The 22,988-nt window shown below is 41.3% G+C and overlaps 2 protein-coding genes across 3 annotated transcripts in view; both read right to left on the bottom strand.

Moving 5' to 3' along the window:
• The window catches only part of CARS1 (cysteinyl-tRNA synthetase 1), a 35,776-nt gene extending 23,303 nt beyond the window's left edge, over positions 1 to 12,473 (bottom strand). Inside the window, exons 1-7 of one of the 2 annotated variants that reach the window (XM_048948043.1) lie at positions 12,359 to 12,472; positions 7,625 to 7,870; positions 4,145 to 4,236; positions 3,284 to 3,372; positions 2,359 to 2,455; positions 1,850 to 1,948; positions 737 to 886 (exon numbers count right to left, since the gene is read on the bottom strand). In XM_048948043.1, the coding sequence (XP_048804000.1) occupies positions 737 to 886; positions 1,850 to 1,948; positions 2,359 to 2,455; positions 3,284 to 3,372; positions 4,145 to 4,236; positions 7,625 to 7,870; positions 12,359 to 12,383 (798 nt within the window). In that variant the 5' untranslated portion in view covers positions 12,384 to 12,472. Of the gene's footprint in view, positions 1 to 736; positions 887 to 1,849; positions 1,949 to 2,358; positions 2,456 to 3,283; positions 3,373 to 4,144; positions 4,237 to 7,624; positions 7,871 to 12,358 lie in introns of both variants that reach the window. The other variant, XM_048948044.1, reaches the window with a different exon arrangement.
• Positions 12,474 to 12,648: 175 nt separating this feature from the next.
• On the bottom strand, positions 12,649 to 22,723 carry LOC125694577 (tumor necrosis factor receptor superfamily member 10A-like). Its single transcript, XM_048948045.1, has 10 exons — positions 22,527 to 22,723; positions 21,304 to 21,397; positions 20,451 to 20,582; positions 20,141 to 20,252; positions 19,495 to 19,568; positions 18,735 to 18,836; positions 17,773 to 17,804; positions 14,773 to 15,099; positions 14,232 to 14,280; positions 12,649 to 13,422 (listed from the first exon to the last, which is right to left on the bottom strand). Exons 1-10 carry the CDS (start codon positions 22,554 to 22,556, stop codon positions 13,127 to 13,129), a joined length of 1,248 nt encoding a protein of 415 aa, XP_048804002.1. The 5' UTR covers positions 22,557 to 22,723; the 3' UTR covers positions 12,649 to 13,126.
• Between the last annotated feature and the right edge of the window lie 265 nt (positions 22,724 to 22,988).

Raw genomic sequence — 22,988 nt, 5'->3', positions numbered from 1 at the left:
GTGCAACTGATCAAAGCCTTGTTCTCTTTAAACTCTGTAAAAAGGTCTTATCCCAAACAGTGAGATTTGCTCCAGGAAAAAGACATTTGGGTACAAATACAAAGTAATCACATTTTTATCTTATTGTCCCTCATATGTACAGATAAAACACCAGAGAAAGGAATGCAAGTGATAACGTCATGCATTTTGCTATCAGTCACTTTAATAAACATGTACAATTTACACTGTGCACATCAATGAAAAGCATCTGAACAACTGGAATCCTAACACGGATATATTTCTCTGTCCTATACTAAGAGATGTCAAACAAACAAAAAACCAACAACTCCCAGCTCAAAAGGTGTATCTGGGTAAATTTTAACTGCTTTCTGTTTGGTCAGTATACTTTTATAATAACACCTGATTCAATAGTAGCTTTTTTTCTATTGTTGTGTTTTGTTTTGTTTTTTAAGATATGTCAGCGAGAGGGAACATACCCTATGCTTCCTGCACTACTGATCAGGAATAATCTGAAAGCAAGAGAAGAGGAATGCAGAAGCCAATTATTAAAAGTTAGCTATTTTATTGCCTGACTCGTAACTGGAACAGTACTGAAGCCCAAGAAAGTCAACAGGATTACTGTCACTAATTAGAATAATCTTTGGTATATATTCAACACTGTTTCAGGAATTGCCACAAGCAAAATACTATTTTTAAAGCCATAACAAAAATCATTCTAAAAGGAGCTCAAACTGACCTCATGACATCTGCTGATCTCTTCTGCAGGGAGTTTTGCTTGCACAGCTTCTTGTAGAGGGTCAAAAGCAGACTTCACTGCATTCTGAATTTTTTCCAACATCTGCCTTTTATCTGGGTCTGTTGTCTCACTTAATTTAACTGAAAAGAGCTACAATCAAAAAAAGGTTTAAAAAAACAAGCAACTTGTAGTGCAGTGGGGCTATATTCCACACACAACATATTAACTTAGCCATGTAGCGCCTTGCTTGTGATAAATTATCCTATAGCTTCTTATCAGACTATTGAAACACACCTTTCTCATCAGAAACAAAGGTGAACATTCACTAGCATAAAAATTTACTTCACATTTGAATTGGGTTTTTTAAAACCATTATAAATTACTAAATCATAAGTACTGTTATTAATAATTTCCATTTTCTATGTAGTTGATCACTTCAATTACGTAGTTAATTATCCCAAATCTGAAATGGAGAAGCTTCAATGTGAAACACAGTGAGATTAAATGCTATGCTTAAAGGGTATGTTAGGCAATGACAGTTGGGCAAAATTTCCAGGCTACCTAATTCCTAGGCCCATATTCCATTCATTAGACCAATAATCTCTTTGTGATCCATAGCTCTAAAATGACTAGAGAATTACCTTCCCCCACCTTTAATCCAACATACACAATTTATTAAATCCCTGAAACTTTGGAGACTTTTTGCTCTTTCAAAGGCCATCATCAGTGGTACAGAAGAGAAATCTCACAGGTATCTACAGCTTTAAAAGATTATGGACATACCACCATTTAAAAACTTTTGAAGTTTGCATTCTAACAAATAAGACTTTTATTTTTCCCCCAATACCCAACAACATTATACACATTGACACATACAGTACTCAACCAGAGACAGACAAGTTTTATAAATAGTTCTTGTTAATTCTAGAACAACAGAAAAACCAATGTGAAACACAGTAACACTTCTTATTTATGTGGAATCAGTTCAATAGAATAACATAAGCATACATGAAGTTTAAATAGGCAGCAACGTCTGGGGTGTTCTTTAGATACTTTGCTATGTTCCTAAGTTAAGAACTAAAGACACTATGAGGGATTAAATACTGAGCCCACCTCTGAGGCAGTTTTAACATCTTCAAGTAGCTGAGCTGGTGTTGATTTGTTCTTCCTATACTGTTCAAAAAGGTAGTTTTGTCTTGTTCTCTTAATGATCTGCAAAGCAGAAACACAATAGTTAGAGAAAAAGTAAATAAACTACTCAACATCAATGCTTTTCAGAATCCCTACGTACTTAACAAGATACAAGAAACACATGCAGTAATATAAATCAAACACCATACACAGCAAATTTGCTATCTCAACAAATTACATGTCAACAACAGGCAGTTAAACAAGCAAATAAGTTATCTTTGTAAAATGCTTACTGCTCATGATTTATAAAAGCATTCACTTGCATACAAGAACAAAGTCTTCTTCAGAAAAAAGAAAGATCAGTGACTTTGTGTCTAACACAAATGCCTTAGTAAGTATATATAATTGATCTTGGCTTATCAAATGGCAATTACACTCTGAATTCCATGCATAAACTTAGTAGTTTAGATTACAATTTAAAAAAATCATACCTTATCATCAATATCCGTGATATTCATACAATAGAAAACATCAAATTTAAAATAATCCCTTAAGATTCTTCTCAGGATATCAAATGAGATGTATGACCTAAAAAGATATCATTTTCTTTAAATGAACAGCTTGAACATACTTCTATTTCATGCAATAACTACTTTAACCTCAGCCAATACTTCTGTAGCAGTTTCAACTTTTCCTTTTATACTGTAAAGTTTTTCCCCACACAATAACAGAATATACTTCTAACCCTAAATCTCAAGAGTTGAGTCTGACAAAACTACTTTCCAGAAACACACTCATCTAAATAAGGTACAAGGGCTGCTCTGAAAGTAATGCCTTCTATTTTATTATCTTGGCCCATGATGTCAGAGGTGGATGTTGGTGGTATTGCAACACAGGTTGAACCTTCCCATTATATTTTAGTGCCATGTGATGGATGGCAGCAGAGGGGCAGTCTGACAAAATGGCATCAGACATGGAAGCGTGGATGAAGGAAAGGTGTGTCACTGTATTCCACCATGCAGAAAAATGGCACCCACTGACATTCATCAACGCTTGCTGAACATTTCTGGAGACAAGGCAGTGGATGTGAGCACAGTGAGGCAGTGAGTGGTGCACTTCAGCAGCAGCAACAGCAGGTCACCTCTGCTGGTGTAGATAGTTATGAGCATGGCATGCAGGCTCTTGATCATCACTGGCAAAAACACAAAACTGATGGTTGTGACTATGTTGAAAAACTGTTTTGCAGCTGAGAATTTGCTCTACTAGTATTAGTGTGCTCTTTGTATCTGTTGGAGTGTCCATGGAAATTAACAGGAGGCATTACCTTCTGAGCAATTCTGCATATATTTTTCTATTTAATTCCTTTCTTACTGTATGCAATGTTATTACTCGCATCAAAATTAGGAACTGCAGTACCTGGCATGTCCCATGTGAGAAGCATCGTATACTGTTGGACCACAGCAATACCACGTGACTTTTTTTCCATTCTGCGGCTGAAATATTTCCTTAATTGAAAGGGATGGGACAGTGAGGAGAAGGAATTGAAGACGTGATCTCAACCAAAACCACCACGTTTGGAATATCAGAACATGAAAATATAGTGGCTATCCCACTCCCAGTTTTACTATAAGAAAAGGTTACCACTAGCACATAAGAGAGAACATAAGCAGCCACGCACTGCTATCTGCACTGCCATCAATTCAGATAGCAAATTAAAAAGATTTACATTAGGCAAGCTATTTTCCAAGTTGTGCATGTAAAATGGAACATTAGGCATAGAAAAAGGTTATATGGTATATCAAGTTCACACATTCTTGAATATTACGTACCATATAACATCAGTATTCTCAGCATTTCCTCTCCTTCCCAAAGCACCTTCAACCAAGACCATAGGATGTTTTGCCAGTTTATACTATAAGCTTATAACTTGCAAGATTTTTCTTACACAGGGCAAAGTATATAAAAAAGAAACAGATTTTATACTGTTTATGCTGCCTATACTTATCTATATTACAGAGGAGCCACTGGCTATTCTGGATGATGATAAACTGCTATTTCATATTACACATTAAGGAACACACACACATGTATATTGACTGTGCACATTATGGCACCGGCCTCAGCAAACACACTTGACTGAGGCAACACCTCTGTCACCTTCTTGTCACAAAATAAAACTCAGAAACCAGTCTATTGATTTGGAATACAATTAAGCAAGCATTTGACAACTCCCATTTGTGTTTTAAGGAGACCTTCAGTTTTCTTTCATTTGGTCACCTTATTGCGAGTCAGGCTGTTGTAGAGGCAGAGTCTAGAATGTTTTGTCCCTTCGGGAGGAGACCAAGGAGGCTGCATACGTTTGCCTTTACCTAGGAAAAACACAATTTAAAGAGAACTGAAAATGTAAACAAGTTTACAGTGTAACATTTCCTCCTTATCACAGTGTTAGTTCAATATATATATATATGTGTGCGTATAATTACAGAAAACAACTCCAATCGTAGTAGTCTAAACTATGTTTGTTAGAGCTAAAGCCACTAAAATGCCACTAAAAGCAAAGTAAACACTTTCAATCTCATTTATTTTCTGCCCTCTCATTTGCCACTCATTACTTTTTGATTTAAGTAACGAGGGGAAAAAAGAGTATACAAGTGAGAGCATGCAATCAATTAAGCATTAACAAAAGATCATAAACATAACACAATATTAATAAGGTGTCATGGCAGTCCTGGGCTTTCTGCAATGCCACTGTTCTCACTGTGAGAGCACATCACAGATCTACAGAGAATTTGCAAAAAAGTCTTCAGAAACCTGACTTCATCTCTACAGCCAGTATCAACACTGTGTACTCAGTGGGAGAGGAGACCAAAAGGTTCAGAGAGAACTTTTCCTTTTAATTCTATATGGCTGCTATCTGCACAAGGCATTTCTGAACATTTTATTTACCATAGATACGCCCCAATCGAGCACAGGGCTCAATTCTGCCATTAAGAAAAGCAGATAAAGCTCAGGTGATATTAGTGAACAATACCCAGAGATTGGAAGAAGTGTAACAACTGCTTTGTGGGGAACTTTCATATTTTAAAACCTGCCTTTAAGGTAAGAAGGAATAAAGCAGTTTCAATACTTTGCAACATAGTAGAAATTCTTAAACAGTGTTACATATGCACAAATAGTGTAATATAAAATACAGAGCAAAGTGAAAGTGTTGTCAAAACAGAAAGTTTATACTTCATCAGTACATTTCAAAGCACTTTCTCTTTGCCAAGTTCCTTATTTTTGCTTTGGCATTTTTCTGTATGACCATCACCAAGATGATTGTGTCCAGAAGAAATCCGATTTCAACAAATCAGTGTTCACAGAACAAAAACTTTTTTTTTTTTTCCATCACAATGAATACCAAGAGCTCACTTTAAATGGTGGGACAGTAAGTCCAAGCACCACTTTTCAAAACAATGAAGAGCCATTCAACATGGAATATTCTGTACTATCCAGGGGGCATCGGACACACCTTGCCATTTTTGGAAGGGTGGAACATCCCTGTGCACTGCAGCCTTCAGATGCTGCATGTTAAGGGTGGGACTGAGTAGGGTTATCCTTGCATTTATTTGCTTTTCTATTTTTAACATTATTAAACTCATTTTTTAAAGGCTAGCATGAGCACGTCATCTGTCAAAGAGCTGCAGTTTGCCATGCACAGGGCTGCTTATAGCTGTAATGATGTTATGTTAGTTACTGTGTTAACCTGGAAGGGAAGCAAAACTCAACAATATAACAAAGCTGCCAGGTTAATATATACAGTATCATCCTTAGGAATCCTCATTTAAACTGCAATTAAAATATTATATAAACTATTTGTTTTGACAATCAAATTGCCTTTCTGATTCTATCGGAGGATGTTCTTCATGAAATGTTTCTCTAATACCTTCATACAAACACTTTGACTGAAAACCTACAAGTTACATAAACACCTGTGGTATAAAAAAAGGTAATCTCCTCCTCACCTCCCTCTTTTTGAATAACTGCCTGAATAAGAAAAAAAAAAATAACCACAGTACTCTAATAGTCTCATTAAAGGACTCCATTTGATCTCCATCTTATGGATCCACAGAAATGTGTTTATTCTATGTATTTTATTGTACGTTACTGACTTCAATGCTATAGCTGTCTATCCATAACACAGAGCATACAGCAAGGTATGGATTTGTTTACTCTTTGATCTAGAAGATTACCCTGGTATGCTTAATTGCGGCTAAAACTTCCCCCAGGGGAGGAAGCCTATGTGGGTTAGTCTAACAAAAGATAAAGCTGTAAAGCTTCATTTTTTAATTTTTTTTTTTAAACTTATAACCAGACTAAACATGAGGAAACAAACAAACAAACAAAGGAACTGAGATAAGGAGAAGATACTGCACCCCAAAGTTCTCAGTTTGTGAGCTAGCTGCAACATTATATCCACTACATGGACACCAAGGGCAAAGCAACAGGCATGCTTTTCAGTCTGCTCAAACACATCCCTGCCAACAGCAACTTTCCCCCTGCTGAACCAAAGTTCATTTGCTCTAAGCCATTTCTGGGGCACTCTGATATATTCAAAAACACACTGGCCTAAGAAGCCTGGCAGATCCATATGATATTTCACACTGAACACTGAAGAGCATTTTTTCAGGACTTACAATATATACGCACAGATCATAAAGCTAACAGGACACAATCATTGAGGAAAAGAGGCTTAACGTCAAAGATTTAACGGACAGGAAAACTGAAAGCTTCTCTTGTCTTGCCCCACCTTGATCCATGAAATCCTGCAGGCTAACAGCAGTTAGTGGCATTAAATCTGCTACCAGAGCCAGTGGTACAGCTGAGATCCCTCGACTGCTGAAAGGAAATCAATAACCAGCAGAAATGCATGGAGGCACACACATGGATACGCAACCCACTCATAGGGTCTGACTTTAACTGCTGCTCTGCTAGGAACTGAGAACAGTATGATGACAGGTTGTGAGAAGATGTCATTGGAGTCATATTAGTCAACAACCACCAGTCAAAATGACAAACACCTTTTGCATTCATTTACAGATCTTGCAAGCACTATAAAACAGCTCTGTGTTGTTATTATTATTATTTCATGACTCCCAGAGCAAGGCTCTCACTATAAAGCAATTACATTAGACTAGCTCACTGGAAATCATCTAAGGAGAATGATGCAGCTCCCAAAAATGCCAGCACCCATGGTTACTCCATGACCTGGATTAACCTGTTAGTATTTCCTCAAATCATCAGCAACTCCTAAATGACCAGGATTAAAAAAGAACCCCAAACATTCCTTTCAAAATTCAGTGTTAATAACCATCTTCAGAAACAGTATGCAATTTACTTTATTACAAGAGAGAAAAAAAAAATCACAGAACAAATTGGGCTATTGTAGGAAACCAGCCAAAACCCACATATCCATTTACTATTCATTGGCAAGCTTTCTAAAGAAAATACAAATAATCAAATTTGGATTTGATAATCAAACATTGAGGAGCTCTAAAACCAAAGAGTTGTGGAAACAGCTGTAACACTCAAATAGCTCAGGATTCATCAGTTACACAGTAACAGTACACAAGAAGAATTTCATGAGCTTGAATACAAGTGGATACAGTAAACTGTAAACTGTGCAAGAGAGTACAAAAGGAAACACTTAGTTCTCAGCAGGAAAAACCATTAGTGGCAGCTAGTTTATAACCTGCCCACCAAGTTCGTATTACTCACTTGTTTGAAGTTTACAAGGGTCATTTTTTTCACTGCTGCCATCATAGATTGCTTCTATGTGTCTGTACCACCGGACAACATGGAAATACTGGTCCACAGGTGGCCCCGAAAACTTTCTGAACACCTCCACATCTGCATGTGAAAATGTGAACCCCTGGATATAACTACGAGTGCTCAGGTACTCGTTCAAAGCCTTCACCCTGGCTTCCTCTTCACTAATGCTCAGAATAAAACTGTAGCTGGAAGCTGTAAAGACAGAGGCACAGGACATTTAGTCAGCATTAAAAGAAGGAGATCCCATGACCAAAATATATCCTTATACTACACATCACCCCCTCCAAATTAGCTCTGGCAACTGACAAGAAATTTGAGAGAAATGTATTTAATACAAGATAATGAATAACTACGCATTTTCGATTAATAGATTTATGCTCACACTGTGGTACGTAGACCACCCTCTCTCCTCAGACATGAATAACACTTAAAATGAATATGATTAAAGAGATGTACAGAAGGACACTGGCATGTGCTTCTGCTTCACAACAGCTCAGTTCTACAATTTATTTGGTACGTGGGCAATGCGGGTTTAATTATGCCTCATCTTTGCAAACACAAGAACGTGCTCCTATAGAGGAAGCAACCAAAGGGAACTCACAGTAATGGCATGCCCTCTGCAAGCCAGTGGATATGAAGCCTAACCCTGACATTTTCCTATGGTGATTCAACATCTGAAACTCTGTTCACGTTCAAAGCACTGTGTAAACATTAAGCCACCATCCTGCTTGGGTAGTTAGCCAAGAAAGTAATTTAAGACATGGCCAAGGACAATAACGTGTGAGGGAGGCAGTAATAGAACACCTGTCCCTATTCCCGAATCCTACAGGGATCACTGTCACAAATGCTGCTTTCTGCACTGGCAGAACCTTTTCTGCACAAGCAGCTTCCAAAGGCCAAAGCTCTTGGGAAGGGAAGGATGAAAGGTGCCCGAGGGAAGTAGGGGAAGGTGCAAGGAACTGCAGAATCATAGAATGGCCTGGATTGAAAAGGACCACAATGATCACCTAGTTCCAACCCCCTGCTGTGTGCAGGGTCGCCAACCAGCAGACCAGGCTGCCCAGAGCCACATCCAGCCTGGCCTTGAATGCCTCCAGGGATGGGGCATCCACAGCCTCCTTGGGCAACCTGTTCCAGTGCCTCACCACCCTCTGTGTGAAGAACTTTAACTAAAAAGTTTTTTTCACACAAATATTATCAGTTAGGACCTCACGAGCAACTCATTTCCTGCATGAAAATCAATTATTAAAGTAATCTAGTAAAAATTAAACAGCTGCTCTCAAGGAAAAGAGGAACTCTGATAAGAGGGAAATGGCAGCTTGATGCCGAGTACATTTGTGTTTGACTTTCTTGAGCACAGCAAGATAAGTGGCACACCACTTTAGAGCCCATCAGAACAAATGTAAAAAATCAGAGGTAGAAAAAATAAAAACTAAAAGTCACCAACAATATTAAAAATTCATACACTGAGGCAGAATTATCCTATGTTCCCAGTCCTTCTCGAGGGCTGTCCATGTAATTGTTAATTCTAAATAAGGAGTAACAAGTCAGTAATGGTTCACAGTGAGGCTGTACACCTAGCCTTACCCAGCTGAATGGGATGTGGCTTTGGCTCACACAGTTACTTTTACTACAGACTTTTCAGGCTCCCAAATATTTACTGATATTTATCAACGTGGAACTTTACATGTTTATACAGAGTAAGTAGTTTGAAACAGTTACCTTCAAGAACTATGGAAACCTAAGACAAGTGAATTTTGTGTCCATGAATCAAATGATGGAAAAACAAATGGCAGGGATAATCTGTGTAAAATGAAACTATATCTCAAAGAAAAGATCTTTAAAGATCTGTTGCAAGGAAAGCAACACTCCACTCACTAAGTATTATTAGGGTTATTATGGCCATTAATCATACACCAGGCTGCTAATGGGAATCAACTCAGTGTATCTGAAACAGTATAACTGCTTTCCAACCACATCTATAAACCAATCTAAAAGGGGAAGTTGTACAAACACACACACAAATAAAACGAAGATGACAGAACCCGTATGCGCTACTTTTAGTGAGGAGAGGCAGCAAACACGGCTGGTACCAGTTCAGTCCTGGTAAGCAGGATAGACAAAATTCATTTGAACAATCTCAGTGCACACATTAACACCTGAAATTATAAGTCTGACATTATGCCTCAGTGTAAGAGCAGCCAACTCAGAAGTATAATGCATCAGAGAAACCAGTTAGCCCAGGGAACCTAATAGAAGGGAGGTCTTTATGTTGAGAAAGATCACTGACTCAAATTCAGCTCCTACAAAGAATGAATGCAATAACACTGTACTTGGAAGGCAGCATGCCACAGAGAAGTAGTGCCATTTGTTTTTATGGAAAACAAATCAGTCAAGACTATCTTTCTATAGAAGTCTGTTCCAATCTCCTTGCTATCACAATAAAAACAGGAGTAGTCACTCTGCAGAAGTCTGTTTTCCTGGTATTTACACCTGTACTCTCAATCCCTCCCCGTCAGGATATCACAATACCTTCAATTCATTACACATTCCCACTGAAATACTTCCTGGTCTTCCTTCATGTACTTTCCTCACAAACCTCAGCAACTCCAGGCTCTCCTACATCTCTGACCCATCTTCGCTCAGTCTGCCAGCTGTCTGCAAAGGGACAGCCCACTGCAGAATTTAATTAACACCAACCTATGGATTCAACAACTATTGAGAGAGACAGGCCAATGGACACATACGGCACCAAGTTTCCTAACACTGGTCTTTAAGAACCTATGCTAATAAATTGATTATTCTCTTGAACTATAATTTTCTCTTTTCTCCTAAAATAGAAACTGCAGTTGCTGCTTCTCAGCAGCACTGGGAAGCGTCTTCTTGGCTACAGAGCTGTTGTATAAGAATGCAGAATTCACTCATGTGAATGGAATGATCCACAGATTCTAAATCACATCACCTGTGAGCAGCTCCATTCAGAAAACAAGCACTGTGCACAAAGTGGTGGAAAGGAAGCAAAACAACCTTCAAAAATCCTAAGAATGAATACTGCTAATGTAACGCTCTCCCATCATTAGAAGTTGTTTCAAAAAAATTCCACTGTAGACACTAATACAGCCCTCACACAGTAATTGCTGGTGTACAGTCTCTTTGAGCAATGTAATTATCACACATTCTTCTTTCCATACGCAGAAGGCTTTGGTGACAGCTGGGGGTACTGGGAAACAGGCTGGAAGGCTGCAGCAAACACAGACTCAAAGGAATAAGCAAACAGCTTTCAAAGTTTAATCGTGAGGTGAGATACACATTATAACAAATTTGATGGAAATTTTCACTTTTATTCATTTGAAAAAGGTAACAAAAGCATAATGTCCCAAAACCATCTGCTCCTTGAAAAAGGAAACAAAAGCTTCCAAAAACCTCTGTTCCTTGTAGGTTCTGACAGCAAAGTGTATACAGGAAAGCCATAAAGCAGACAGTAAGGTCACTTAAACAGAAAACAGAAGCTATTTTGCTTCAGGGAAGAATTAAGTTTCCTGGGCATCCCTGAACCTGCTGACCTTGTGGGTCACACCTGTAAGACAACCGGAACGCCCTGGGGTTTCTGTGGTTGCATTCTCTGAGAGGAAACCTTAGTATTCGGAGTATTTTCAAGAGTCATTTCTTGTACAACTGGGCTTTTGCAAAATGAAATAACTCATGAAAGAAGCTGGTAACGTATCGGTATTACCGCAGCTCCAAACTGAGAGCCAGAAATGGGGCTTCCCTAGACTCCCATGTGGGGATCAGGGTGCTGATAGCAGTTATGGGGTTTTAGGACAGGCATATCCCACCACGGGAGTTGCTCAGACCTATTCACTTCAGCCCTATGAGTTCCACTTTCCATTTTCCCAAACTGAAACCAGATCACAGTCCAGGTCCAGCACCAGGGCTGTTCTGCCATGAAGGAATGGAACTAAAAATGTTTCTTAAGTGCACTCAGAATTGAGCGTTTGGTGTCAGACTAAAACGCTGACAAAAAAACGGGGCTTGGAAATGGGCATTTCTGGACACAGGAATGGTAAGAAAAGAGGGAAATAACTTTTAGCAATCCAGAAAAAAGGGACAAAATCTTAGAACCTCAGCTGGAATGACACAAATTTCCAGCCCCTGACGTACCATCGTGGTATTTCACTCTTGTACGACTGGTATTCCGAGTTTATATTCGCTACCGGAGAGCCCCGTCCCTCCTTCCATACGGAAGAGAACAGGCGCAAATAAAGAAGATGATAATAAAATAATAAAAACCCGTCGAGAAAAAAAACAGAAGTTGCACCTCAGGAATACGTCGCGGTACTTTTGTGCGTTGCGGGGTCGCCGCCGCAGTCCCCACCGCTGAGGGGGGAGATCGAGGCGACGTCCCCGCCGCCATTTCGCGCCCCGACGCCCCCCGCCGGCCGCCATTTCACGCCCCCCAGCACCTCGCGCGCCGCCTGACAGAAGCGCCGCTCGGCGGCCCCCCCGCCCCGCCGCGTGACGTCACGGCGCCCACCTGACGCTCTGACAGCGGCTGGGGCCATGACATCATCCCGGCGAACGCCCTCAGCGCCTTCACGGCACCGTGACAGTCCCGGAGAACGCCTCCCCTCGCCTCGCCGGGCCCCCTGGGATGAGCCGCGACACCCTCCGCACACCTACCCTGTTCGGCTGGGGCCGCTGCCATCCTGCCGCCTCCACCTCTCGCCGCCGAGCTGATGCAACAGCGTGCCCGGAAGCGACTCCCGCCTCGCCCCGCCCAGCCCGCGCTACGCTACTTCCGACCTGTGGTCGCTATGGCAACCGGCCCCGCGCCTCTCGGCCCCGCCCTCAGCGCGCCTTCCCGCCTCGCGAGGGGCGGCCGGGCGGGCGTCGCGCGGCTGGGCTCGTCTCAACCGCCGCCATTTTGTGCGTAGAGTTCTTCTCGCGCCCAGCCCCGTCCCTCGGCCAAGAACCAGCTCCAGCCTTTGTCTTCAGTGAGTTTTTATTGCCGTACTTTGAACATTTCGCATGCCACGTGCTCCCACCACAAATGAAATGCGATTATCTCGTAAACAAAAATAAGGCAGTTCAGTCAAAAACTGCAACAGGTGTTCTCGGCTCCACAGAGCACAAGAAAGGTAGCTTCTTTCCTCACAGCTTCACAAAGGAAAGGCAAACTCAGAAGCTCAGAGCTCCTAAATTGCCACTGGCACCTGAGTTTTCACATTGTACTACTCAAAAAAACCCAAATAAAATAAAATAAAGCAAATATTGCTGCTGGAGTCTTGTCACAACTCAGCACAGGCTGTGTTAAAACACTTCCAGCCCACGTGCAGGTAAGAAGGGCATCACATCCACACAGCCACTGTTACCTGCAACTTACGACATCCTCACTTACACAAGCTTCCTATATACATACAGGAACATTTCTGAAATTCATTGGAAATGTTAAGCTGTAGCTTCTATTTTACTTATAATGTTATTACTTGTTAAAGTGTGGACTATTTTACTGTAAGCCCTGGTATCTATATCCCTTAGCTCATCCAGTAACTTAATAATAGTTTGTTTCTCCCCCAGCATGTTTTTCCAGGTGAGAAGCATCTGATAAGATTGCTCATCTGTGTTATTAGGCCACTTATATTCAATTTTATCAATAACATTTTCCTCCAGATGAGTTCTCATAAGCTTCCTCCATTTTTTCACCGGTACTGTATTAATAAAAACAAAAAAGCAATCCATTTGTTCTGAAAAGGAAAAAAAAAAAAAAAAAAAAGCATATTACTTCAGGTTTCAAAATATAGTATGTCTTTCCCCTGCAACCAATATGCACATTTCCCAATCACTTTTTAGCTAATGCATGCACGGACTAAACAGTGGCAGCAAGATTAGGCTTGTCATCTAAGAAGCAATAGGACGAACAGGCTTCCTACTTACCTTAAGAAACTAAAGGTACCAGTCTGTACATCTAAAAAGTATTCTCAAGACAAAATATTATTCAGTAACAGAGGTTTTAGGGAATTTTTCACTGACTTGCATGTTTTTACTTAGTCTTAACACAGCTACTCAACTGTAGCCTTTAAACACCTCACTATGCTATCCGTGTAGGCATGCCATGCTAACACTAGCACTAACAAAGCCAATCACTTTGATATCCAGCACCTCAGCTTGCTGGTTACTTGTAGGGCTTTGACGCAGTCTCACATATAACAGACATTTGTCAGAACTCCTATTCTGACATGCTCCTCAGTCATTAAGGCAGTCCCACTGCTGTCATATAGACTTTTATTATACATACTGACAAATTCTTTACTGTGCTTATTCTTCAAAGTAAGAATGTATTATACTTCCAGAAGATCTATGCATCAAAGTAATCTGCCTCAGTGATTATGACTTAAATACCGTAATAATTTTATTTTAGCATCTTACATTCAAATGAAAGCCTTATAGACTTAAGACTTAATTCATTAGTCTCCTTGAACTATTCCTTTAGTGTATACTAAAGTCAACAAGAAAAAGCAAATTCAAACTACTTGACCATTTGTACAATACTTACCTTTTTGAGTCAGATCTTTAACAATTATTTGACATTTTTGCTTTTGTACCTGTGATTAAAAAAAAGTTGGACCATTACTGTAGCATGTCAGAACACTTAAATCACAATTAAGTGAGCTTAACTTCTGAGCTACTCAATAGATTACTTTCAGTGTATATGTGCCAATAAAAGAGTGGGGAAAGCTTCACAGCACAGCTGAAAAAAAATTGAGTAAAGAAAACAGCACGCTGAAAGCAGATGTGCTACTTACTATCTAAGAAGTGAAGCAACAAGGCAACATATTTGCTGCTATTGCAAAAGAACTGCTCTTGTACAAACACTGAACAAAAAGGTGAGAGGTACTGCAGATTAAAGGCTGAAGTTTGCTTTCCCAAGATATCACTTCCCATATTTTCTACTGTATCTTTTAAGCAAAGGCTCCACTTCCTTATAATACTGTCTTGAAAACAGCATCTATGACTCATGGAAGAGCAAAGAGGTCAATTCAAATTATACCTATATCAGTAAAAAAACATTATGAGATTATTTTTCCCTGACTTACCATACGATATGCTGGCATCTTAACACCCCTTACTGTACACTGGGCATTTGGTTGAAAAGTAGGATTACAACTATTTTTTGTAGATGATGACCAGTTTTTGATCCTCTTCCAACATTCTTGTGTTTGGTACCACAAGTTCTTCTGTGAGATGGTGCCTCTCTCATAAGACACAGCATTGTTTTCCTCTGGAGATGTGTTGCTCACTTCCAAATTAACACTATCGTACTCTTGGTTCTCTGGGTTCTCACCAGAGTTCTCACTGTCTGGATGGGATGCATTATTTTCAGTTGTCTTCACTTCTGATAAAAGTGTATTATCTTCATATGCCTATAAAGAAAAATAACTTATTTTAGAAGTTTCATAGACAGAGCTCTGTGGACAGTTTAAAGGAAGAAAACAGAATACTTGAAATCACCAGTATCAAAGAAAAAAATAGGAGAGGTGCTGATTAAGTGAAGTTAAAAAAAATATGCAACACAGCCTTTATAGATGTATTTCAATCAGTCTTAGAGCCTAAACTCTTCACCTTGCTGGCTGCTCTGCTTCCTCTAGACTGCATGGTAACTCTCATAATCTATCCACAACAACTGCAAGGAATTTTTCCGTGTATTTTCACTGCTTGCTCCTCCCTGGGCATAGAAGAGGCATACCCCTCCTGAGCAGGAAAGAATTCAGTTGCCACAGTGCACCTAAGCTAAAATGACCAATCAGCCTGCTAACAGGCTTTAAACCTATCACTGTATGAAGTTCAGAGCTTTGCTGAGCTGACAGACCATTATCAGCTCTCTGTGAGTGTACTAATATGCACTTGCTTGTTTTTAAGTAGTCTTTCCTCACATTCACACGATAGACCCAGTTCAAAGAAGGTACCAGAGCAAACTGTATATCTTTAGCTAGGGGAATAAAGGTAGGGGGAAGTATCACTTTCTGCATTATCAACGCATTAAATAAGCCTGTGACCACAGTTCCCCTCAGGGTGACAGTGACCCACAGGGAGTAGTAGAAGCATGAAACAGACCAGCACGTATAGAGTTTATCAGCTTGTGTTGAAAGCAAAAGTTTTCAGGCAGCATTAATTTATTTATTTGAAGTAGAAAGTAAGGACAAGTTTTAATTGTTTCTCCCATAAGACTTGGTTTTAAGATACATTCCCCCCATAAGCAACTGGACACTTTGTTTGTATGAGGTCAGTGGCCACACAGCACCAGCACACATAGGCAGGGATGCGACAGGAGCCACCCCACTCAGCACATGTGTAGTTTGGCTCTATCTTCACTGAATCCATTTTAAGGATGCAAATGAAATAAACAAGCTGCTCCTATCTACAGAGAAAGTTCTTATATAGGTCACCGAAAGGCTTACAGCATGGTTGACTTAGAGCTGCTGACCAGTTTGGGAAATAAGATAGCAGCAATATACTTACAATGCATGTGTTTTACTGCACAATATGTTCACTAACACTCTCAAGGACAATGTGCTGGTGCTTCAAGTGTCTGGTCTGAGGACCATGCAACTCTCCAATTATCTTAATTACAGTAGCATGAATTCTCTAAGTACATGGGTACTGCAAGTCATGCTTGTTACAGTTACTTTATAGGTAAGCATCATCATATACAAGTTTGTGATTACAGTCCACTACAGTTTTATTCAAAAAAAAAAAAAAAAAAAAAAAAAAGTAGTTATTTCTGCCTGTTCCTATACTACACCAGTTTGACCAGGTATTTTGCCATGTTCCTTCATCAGCTTCTACAAGAACATGAAGCACTGTGAACCTGGCCAGGGTGCAGGAAGAAACAACCTGACAAAACCTATTGGATGATTCATATATTTGAGCCACTTATGGACCTTAAAAAAAAAGAAAAGAAGAATTTAAGGTAACGTTTTGATGACCTCTCAATTCTGTCCCTTCAGCCTTTGAATATTTGTGACATTTAAAATGCATTTAATTACTTGAAATGTTTAACTAGTAAAATTAGACAAAAGCTCATGCATAAAGGGAGTAGTACTTGTATTGGGTAAGAAACAAAAAAGATGCACGTATTTTTCTGCTACATGTGCCATGAGGAATGTGGATCCTTTTCTTAAATTCTGAAGACATTTTAGGGCCTGGTGTTAAGCATCACTGACTACTCCATTGAGATCAAACTTCTTTATATCTTGCTGTGCAGTCAGGAGTGTAACTTTATTCAGAAAATTCTAAACAGAGAAGCTAAATACTATTTAACTAGTCCTGTCTTATCTCACTAAATACAAGACTAGAAATCATGTAATTCAGTTGGAAGGGACCTACAGAGATCATTAAGTCCAATTGCCTTGAGACCAAAAGCAAGTTATTAAATGGCATTGTTTTCTGACTGTGTAGAAGTAAGGTTCTTAAACAGTCCTTGACTACAGGGTGGCCAGGGTGAAAACAGCTTTATCAGCTAAACATGCATCAGCAGCAAGCCTTAGTGTGGTAAGCCATTTGCAGGGCTGTCACCCTGAACTGGCATGCTCTGAGCCCTGAACTCCTTGATTTACGGGACAGCCTTGGATCAAGGCATTAGACTGTAGGTTCTGCTTCGTAGCTTGCAGGAGACTCAGTTACTTTGTCTGCTGACCACAAGGAGTAGTCTTATGGTCTAGCTTTCCTTGCATTTTGAGTATATCAGCATGCAGGAAAGAGATAGCTGTCACTTCTGAGGAATACAAGCATGAAGTAACAAATAACCAATGGAATCAAAGCATCGCTCAGCAACAGCTTGAAGTGAACACTCGTACTTAGCCTATTTCCTCCCTTACCCCCCCAGTTTTGCAACATCTTGGACACAGGCTCTGTAATATTTCCAAATCAAGAACCAGGAAGGCCAATTTCAATGGAATTGAATACATGAAATATAAAATCAACTAGTTGCACCTCAGGAACGCATCCCACCAGAGGCATACAGGGAGACAAAAAGAAAATCAGGAGCTGTGTAACAAGTAGTTAGTCATGCAAAACTTCATCCTTTATATACTTACCAGGCCCTTCTCTTCTTTGTCAGAGAAAGTGGCTGGAAAATAAAATTAAAGCTTAAGATACTTCTGGAAATTGCTGTAAATTAAACACAGCTAAACTCATGCAGTAGTTATATATAATAGACTTTTTACATAAGCCAAAGCTCCAGAACCAGTCATTAAGTTTCTTTGAAAGGACAGACTTTACATGGAGAACTGCCCTTAGCTTCCACCAACAGTGGAAACAGTGACAAGCAGTCCTGCTGCATGAGACAGGTCTCAAAACGCAGTTTGGATTTTAAGCCCCTCCTTCAAAACACTCTCCCCATCCCCAAGCCTATGCCTCTTAGGCATTTTCATGAGCTATTGCAATAGCTAAAGAAAAGGCAGAGATTGTTTCTACTGCAATAAATGCAGTAAGCTGTGGTTTGAATAAAGTTGACTTTAAAACTTTCAAATCATTCCCAACATTCTCATTTAAGCTATTCACAAGAAAACTTCAACATGCAGGAAAGGAAAAATTTTTCTCAGACAAATTTATAAATCTCTACAAGAATTAATTGACAGTGGACATATCAACATTTGTACTAAGTTGTTAAAATGGCGCAAGGGCAGTGAAATATATGAAAACCTTCACAGCCAAATCCAATGAATGTAAGTAATTAATGATCTGATTAGTTGCTACTTCTTGCACCCTACCTCTGAGCTCACTACTCATTTTTCTTATACCTTCATTAATACTATGAAGTAAATGAGGACCTCCCTTTACATGCCCTGTGCTAAGCTTTGAGGCTAAAGCATCCATTCAGTTAAAGCCTGTAAGTTTTATTTACTGGATAAAACTGCTCTTCATTTTTCTCAGGCCAAACAGCCTGGAACTTGCCTATTAAGCAGGCCCCATATGTTAATGTCAAGAACAAGGATAGCTTTGGTGCACATTCTGCCTTTTTCTGCAAAGTTTGTGGATACTAATAAAGCAGAGTTACCTTTACCACTCTTACACTTCCTTATTACGCAGAACACAAGCAAACCAGCAGAAAAAACAGCAACCAAAATTATTACAATCATCCAAGTAAGATATTTATTTCCTGCAAATGAAAATGAACAGAATTAGAGTTTGAAGCAGTTCTCAGATGAGATAGTTGTAAGTGTGAGCCTTCCTTGCTACAGAACAAACTAAGCTACACATTAGTATAATGCCCCAGCTGTTGTGGAAGACATGCTGGGTATTTCAGCTGATCTGAATCCAAGTACAGGTTTCCATTGCACATCATTACTCCAATAACAGTGAGGGATTCTGTACAGTGTCACAATACAAAACCCACTAAGCTTTCAGAAAAGAGAACATGCAAGAAATGAGAGGAAAAAAAGTACACAAAAGATGGCATTTCAGTACTTCCAATAGGCCCATTCCTTCCCCCCAGAAAAAAGTCACACTATACACAGCTTCTTGGACATGCTAAATATTAGAAGTGTTTGTACCATCCACCACTTCCAACAGCATCACTGTTGATGCTCCAAGAACCCTTAGCATATCTGCAGCTTTTTCCACCAGTGTAACCCTTTCCTTGCAGTGAAGTTTAAGATATTTGTCTCTCCAACTCATTTGGGAACCTGTCTCTATCAAATAACTCCTAGGCTAAAACACAAGAAGTCTTACATATGCTGCAGTAGTTCAAGCTATTGTGTCATAATCTACAATTCATACACCCAGTAGACAAGCCAAGTAATACTTGTGTACCAGACCTTGGTCAGGTAAGCCACATCCTAGGTCCATTGTAGCATTGCAGATCTGCACAATTTTTTTCCCTTCTGGACACCTAAAGTCAGGGGCAATACAGAGGTTTTTAGAAACATTTGCAGCTCTGTCCATGCCAGTTCATTTTCTGGCAAAGCTTAGAAACATTAACAGAACTTGAACAGATGACATTAGGAATTCATCTTTCAGTTTTAAAAGATCCTACATTGATTAAGTAAAAGAAAAACAGAAAAAGCTTATGTATGTTAGCCTCTAAGTTGAGGAAAAAGGGGTAGATGCATTATTCATTCAGTCAGTTTCCTCCAACAGGAAGTTCTACCTCCCTGAGTTTCAGGGTGGCTGCTACAAAGCTTATTCAGTTACCAATATGGGGAAAAGCACTAAACTAGAGAGACACAGGAAGTGTAAGCATACAGCCATATGCAACAAGACGGACAGGATCGAAATCTGCAAATTCTAGGTTTGAACCTCATGTATTTCATCACCTAGAGCTCAGAAGCATGACCAGCACCATTAGGCTTCAAGAGAATTATTTACAGACAAATAGCACATGGTAGGCATGACACAGATTGGGCCACAGCTGTTAAGTCTACTAGAAAGAACACGGTTGCTTCAGTACCCTATTTAACTTACATTCGACTGCATTTCTGACATATTTCACAGCCTTCAGCAGGGCAGAAGTATCCCTGTTTGCACTGGCATTCAGTGTCACTCGTCACAGTACAGGTTCTTGAAGTTATCTGGTCTAAAAAACAGGAGTTAGAAAACAAAGTTGTGGCTCTGCACAACTGTGCACAAGTTGTATGCTGGTCATAAATGAGATTTATTTTTCCCAACTTCAATATTCTCAACAACTAGAAGTGCAAAAGCAGCAGAGGACCAGGCTTACTTCAAGGATTAAGGGGCCTGAAGTTAAAGATTTAATTGAAATTTTTCTTGGTACCGTCTTTGCACTGTCTGCACAGCAAGCATTCTTCCAAGCCATTTGCATGGGCAGTGTAATCTCTTCCTTCGGTGCAAGAGGCACATATTCCCTTTGAATGCGGAGTACTGCAGTGCTCAGCAACATAAGTACCTGTGGAAGAGGAGAACTGGTGGCCGCAGCAGCACTCTCAGAATGTTACAACATAAAACCATTTTTAGTCAAAGTTCAACCCTTCCTGCAAGCAAACAGCCCAACACAGGAACCAAGGGGCACCAAATGGTCAGGAAGCACAATCACAACAAAGGCAGCAGCCATCCAGGCCAAGGAACAAGTATGATTCATTACAACAGCAAGATATTGCTCACGTGGCAAGTGCCATCTTGCTGGAAGGGACATGGCAGGCACAGGAGATTTGCTTGTGCAACAGAAACAATCCAGGAGGTCTCTCATTTCCATCCAAATTCTTTAAATTCAGCCTATAGCTCTGTGATACTACCCAAAGGCAGGGTACTTCTCAGCACAAAGCTGCGTTGACTGCACAAGGAGAGAAACGGGGAGAACAAATGCAAGGTGAAGTTCCACACGCAGAACTATCAGAATTCCTCTGGGCCAACTGTTAGAAACAAAGAAGCCACCCGACTTTGAACACTTCATCCTCAGAATAGGCAGAGATTTTTCAGAACTGCTGCCAAGGCGCCTCACCCAGCCCTTGTTGCACAATATCCCGCCGCGCAATAAAGGCCGGCCCCGGCAGCGCCGGGGAGCCACCGGCAGCACCAGCTGGGCCTGCACTCCTCCCTGATGGAATGTGGAATAGCGGCCCAGCCACCTGACATAGGGGGAAACGGCCGCTGCCTTCCTGGAGTCTCACCTGCCGGGCACAGCATGCAGCAAATGCCTTCATACAAGTACTCTCCCTCTCCGCAGACCTCTGCGCCGCTTCCGGGCATTGTCAGCAGGGTAACCTACAGCAGAAAACAACAGGTGTTTTCAGGTGATTCATTCTGGATAGCGATCTCGGGGAGATGGTTCTGTAAGCTCACGGGAAAGCCACAAGGGAACCCAGACTAATTTCTGTTAAGTGTTCTGCTCACAGCGGTAATTACAGTCACAAAGGATAGGTTAGGGCAGCACCGCGCTTAGAGCCGCAGCTAAAGTGCTGTAGGAAAGCTGCTCCGCCTCCCCCCCTCCATCTCTCCGCTCATTCACCGGCGACACACTTCGGAAGCTGTTTTGTACCTCTTACGAGGGATTCGTTTCGCTCTCCCTCGCCACGTTTACTGTGTTATTTTAACTTAGAAAGCTCTGTGTCTTCCGTGGGACAACCAGAGGGAGAGCCCAGTGAATTCTCAGACGTCATTTCTCCCTGGCTCCATGATCTTCAGCAGAAGACAAGTTAGTAAGACATAACGGAGAGTTACTGCAGCCAGACGAGCGCTAGCAATAAGCTTCCGCCCTCCGAAAGAAGCCCGTGTGGCTGCGCGGCACCTCCCGCGGAGCGGCACGAGGAACGAAGGCAGCCAGGTGCGCGGGGCCGGCCAGACGGCGGGCCAGAGAGAGGTGAACTATGGCAGAAGAGGGATGGGACGGCCCCGAAGCTCCGCTTCGGCTCCGCGAGCGGCCGACTTAAAGCCGGGAGCACTCCGTTCTGCCGCCGCTCCACCCTTCCGACTTTCTCTCCGCGAGACACCGAAAGTCTTCCACATAATTGCGGGCTTCGCGAACCCCTCAATTTCACAGTTAGATAACAGAGCGCTATTAAAGATTTCACTCCCGCTTTGTCGCTCCCTTTCCTACGAGGAGAGGAAGAGCCGCAGCTTCTCTTGCGCTACTCCAGACGTCCCACGCTTCTATGGGCTCAGGAGAGCTTTGTTACCGCGGCTCCAAATCCCGAAACACAAATTAAAAAGGAAAGGGAGCTACTGAAGAACTTCTGTCGGAAGCAAAGGCGGAAAATTCCATAGGGCAGGTCGAGCCGGCTGGCCCATATTCAACGCGAGGGAACATTTTACCCTCCTGGGATGACCAGGGCAGACAGCGGACGGTCATCAACCCCTCCCCCCTACTCACCACCCTCCCTGCCCCGGCACTCACCAGCAGCAGTCCCACCGCCCACGTTCCCATTGCGGCGCCCGGCCCAGCTTCAGTGCGCTGCCCTTCGCTCACGGCTAAACTCAAAGCGAGGCACCTTCCGCCTCCTTTTTATAGGGCCCAGCCCCATCTAGCCTCCGCCCCGCGGTTGAACAAGAAAGGGCATCGGGCAGCAGCTACGCAAGTATGTCGAAAACGCGCTTCTGAGCGGGGGTCTCACGTTAGGGCATGTCCCGGTAGCTTCCTTTGCACTTAACAAGAGCAGGAGGAAGCTGGGGTGACACGTTGGGAATTGGACCGGTTCCTGGCTTTCCAACCAAACCTCTCATCCTGTTGCTAAAGCGCTGATTGCTGATCGTATGAAAGAGAGGCAAAGGCTGGAAGAATTGCTCAAAACTCACACAAACAGGGTGCGTAACCGGGCTTTCTTAATTGCCAAAAGGTTTCTCGAATTTTTCAACATCA

Source organism: Lagopus muta, chromosome 6 (assembly GCF_023343835.1).
Source record: "Lagopus muta isolate bLagMut1 chromosome 6, bLagMut1 primary, whole genome shotgun sequence".
Classification (NCBI taxonomy): Eukaryota; Metazoa; Chordata; class Aves; order Galliformes; family Phasianidae; genus Lagopus; species Lagopus muta.
This window is presented reverse-complemented; position numbering and strand designations above follow the sequence as displayed.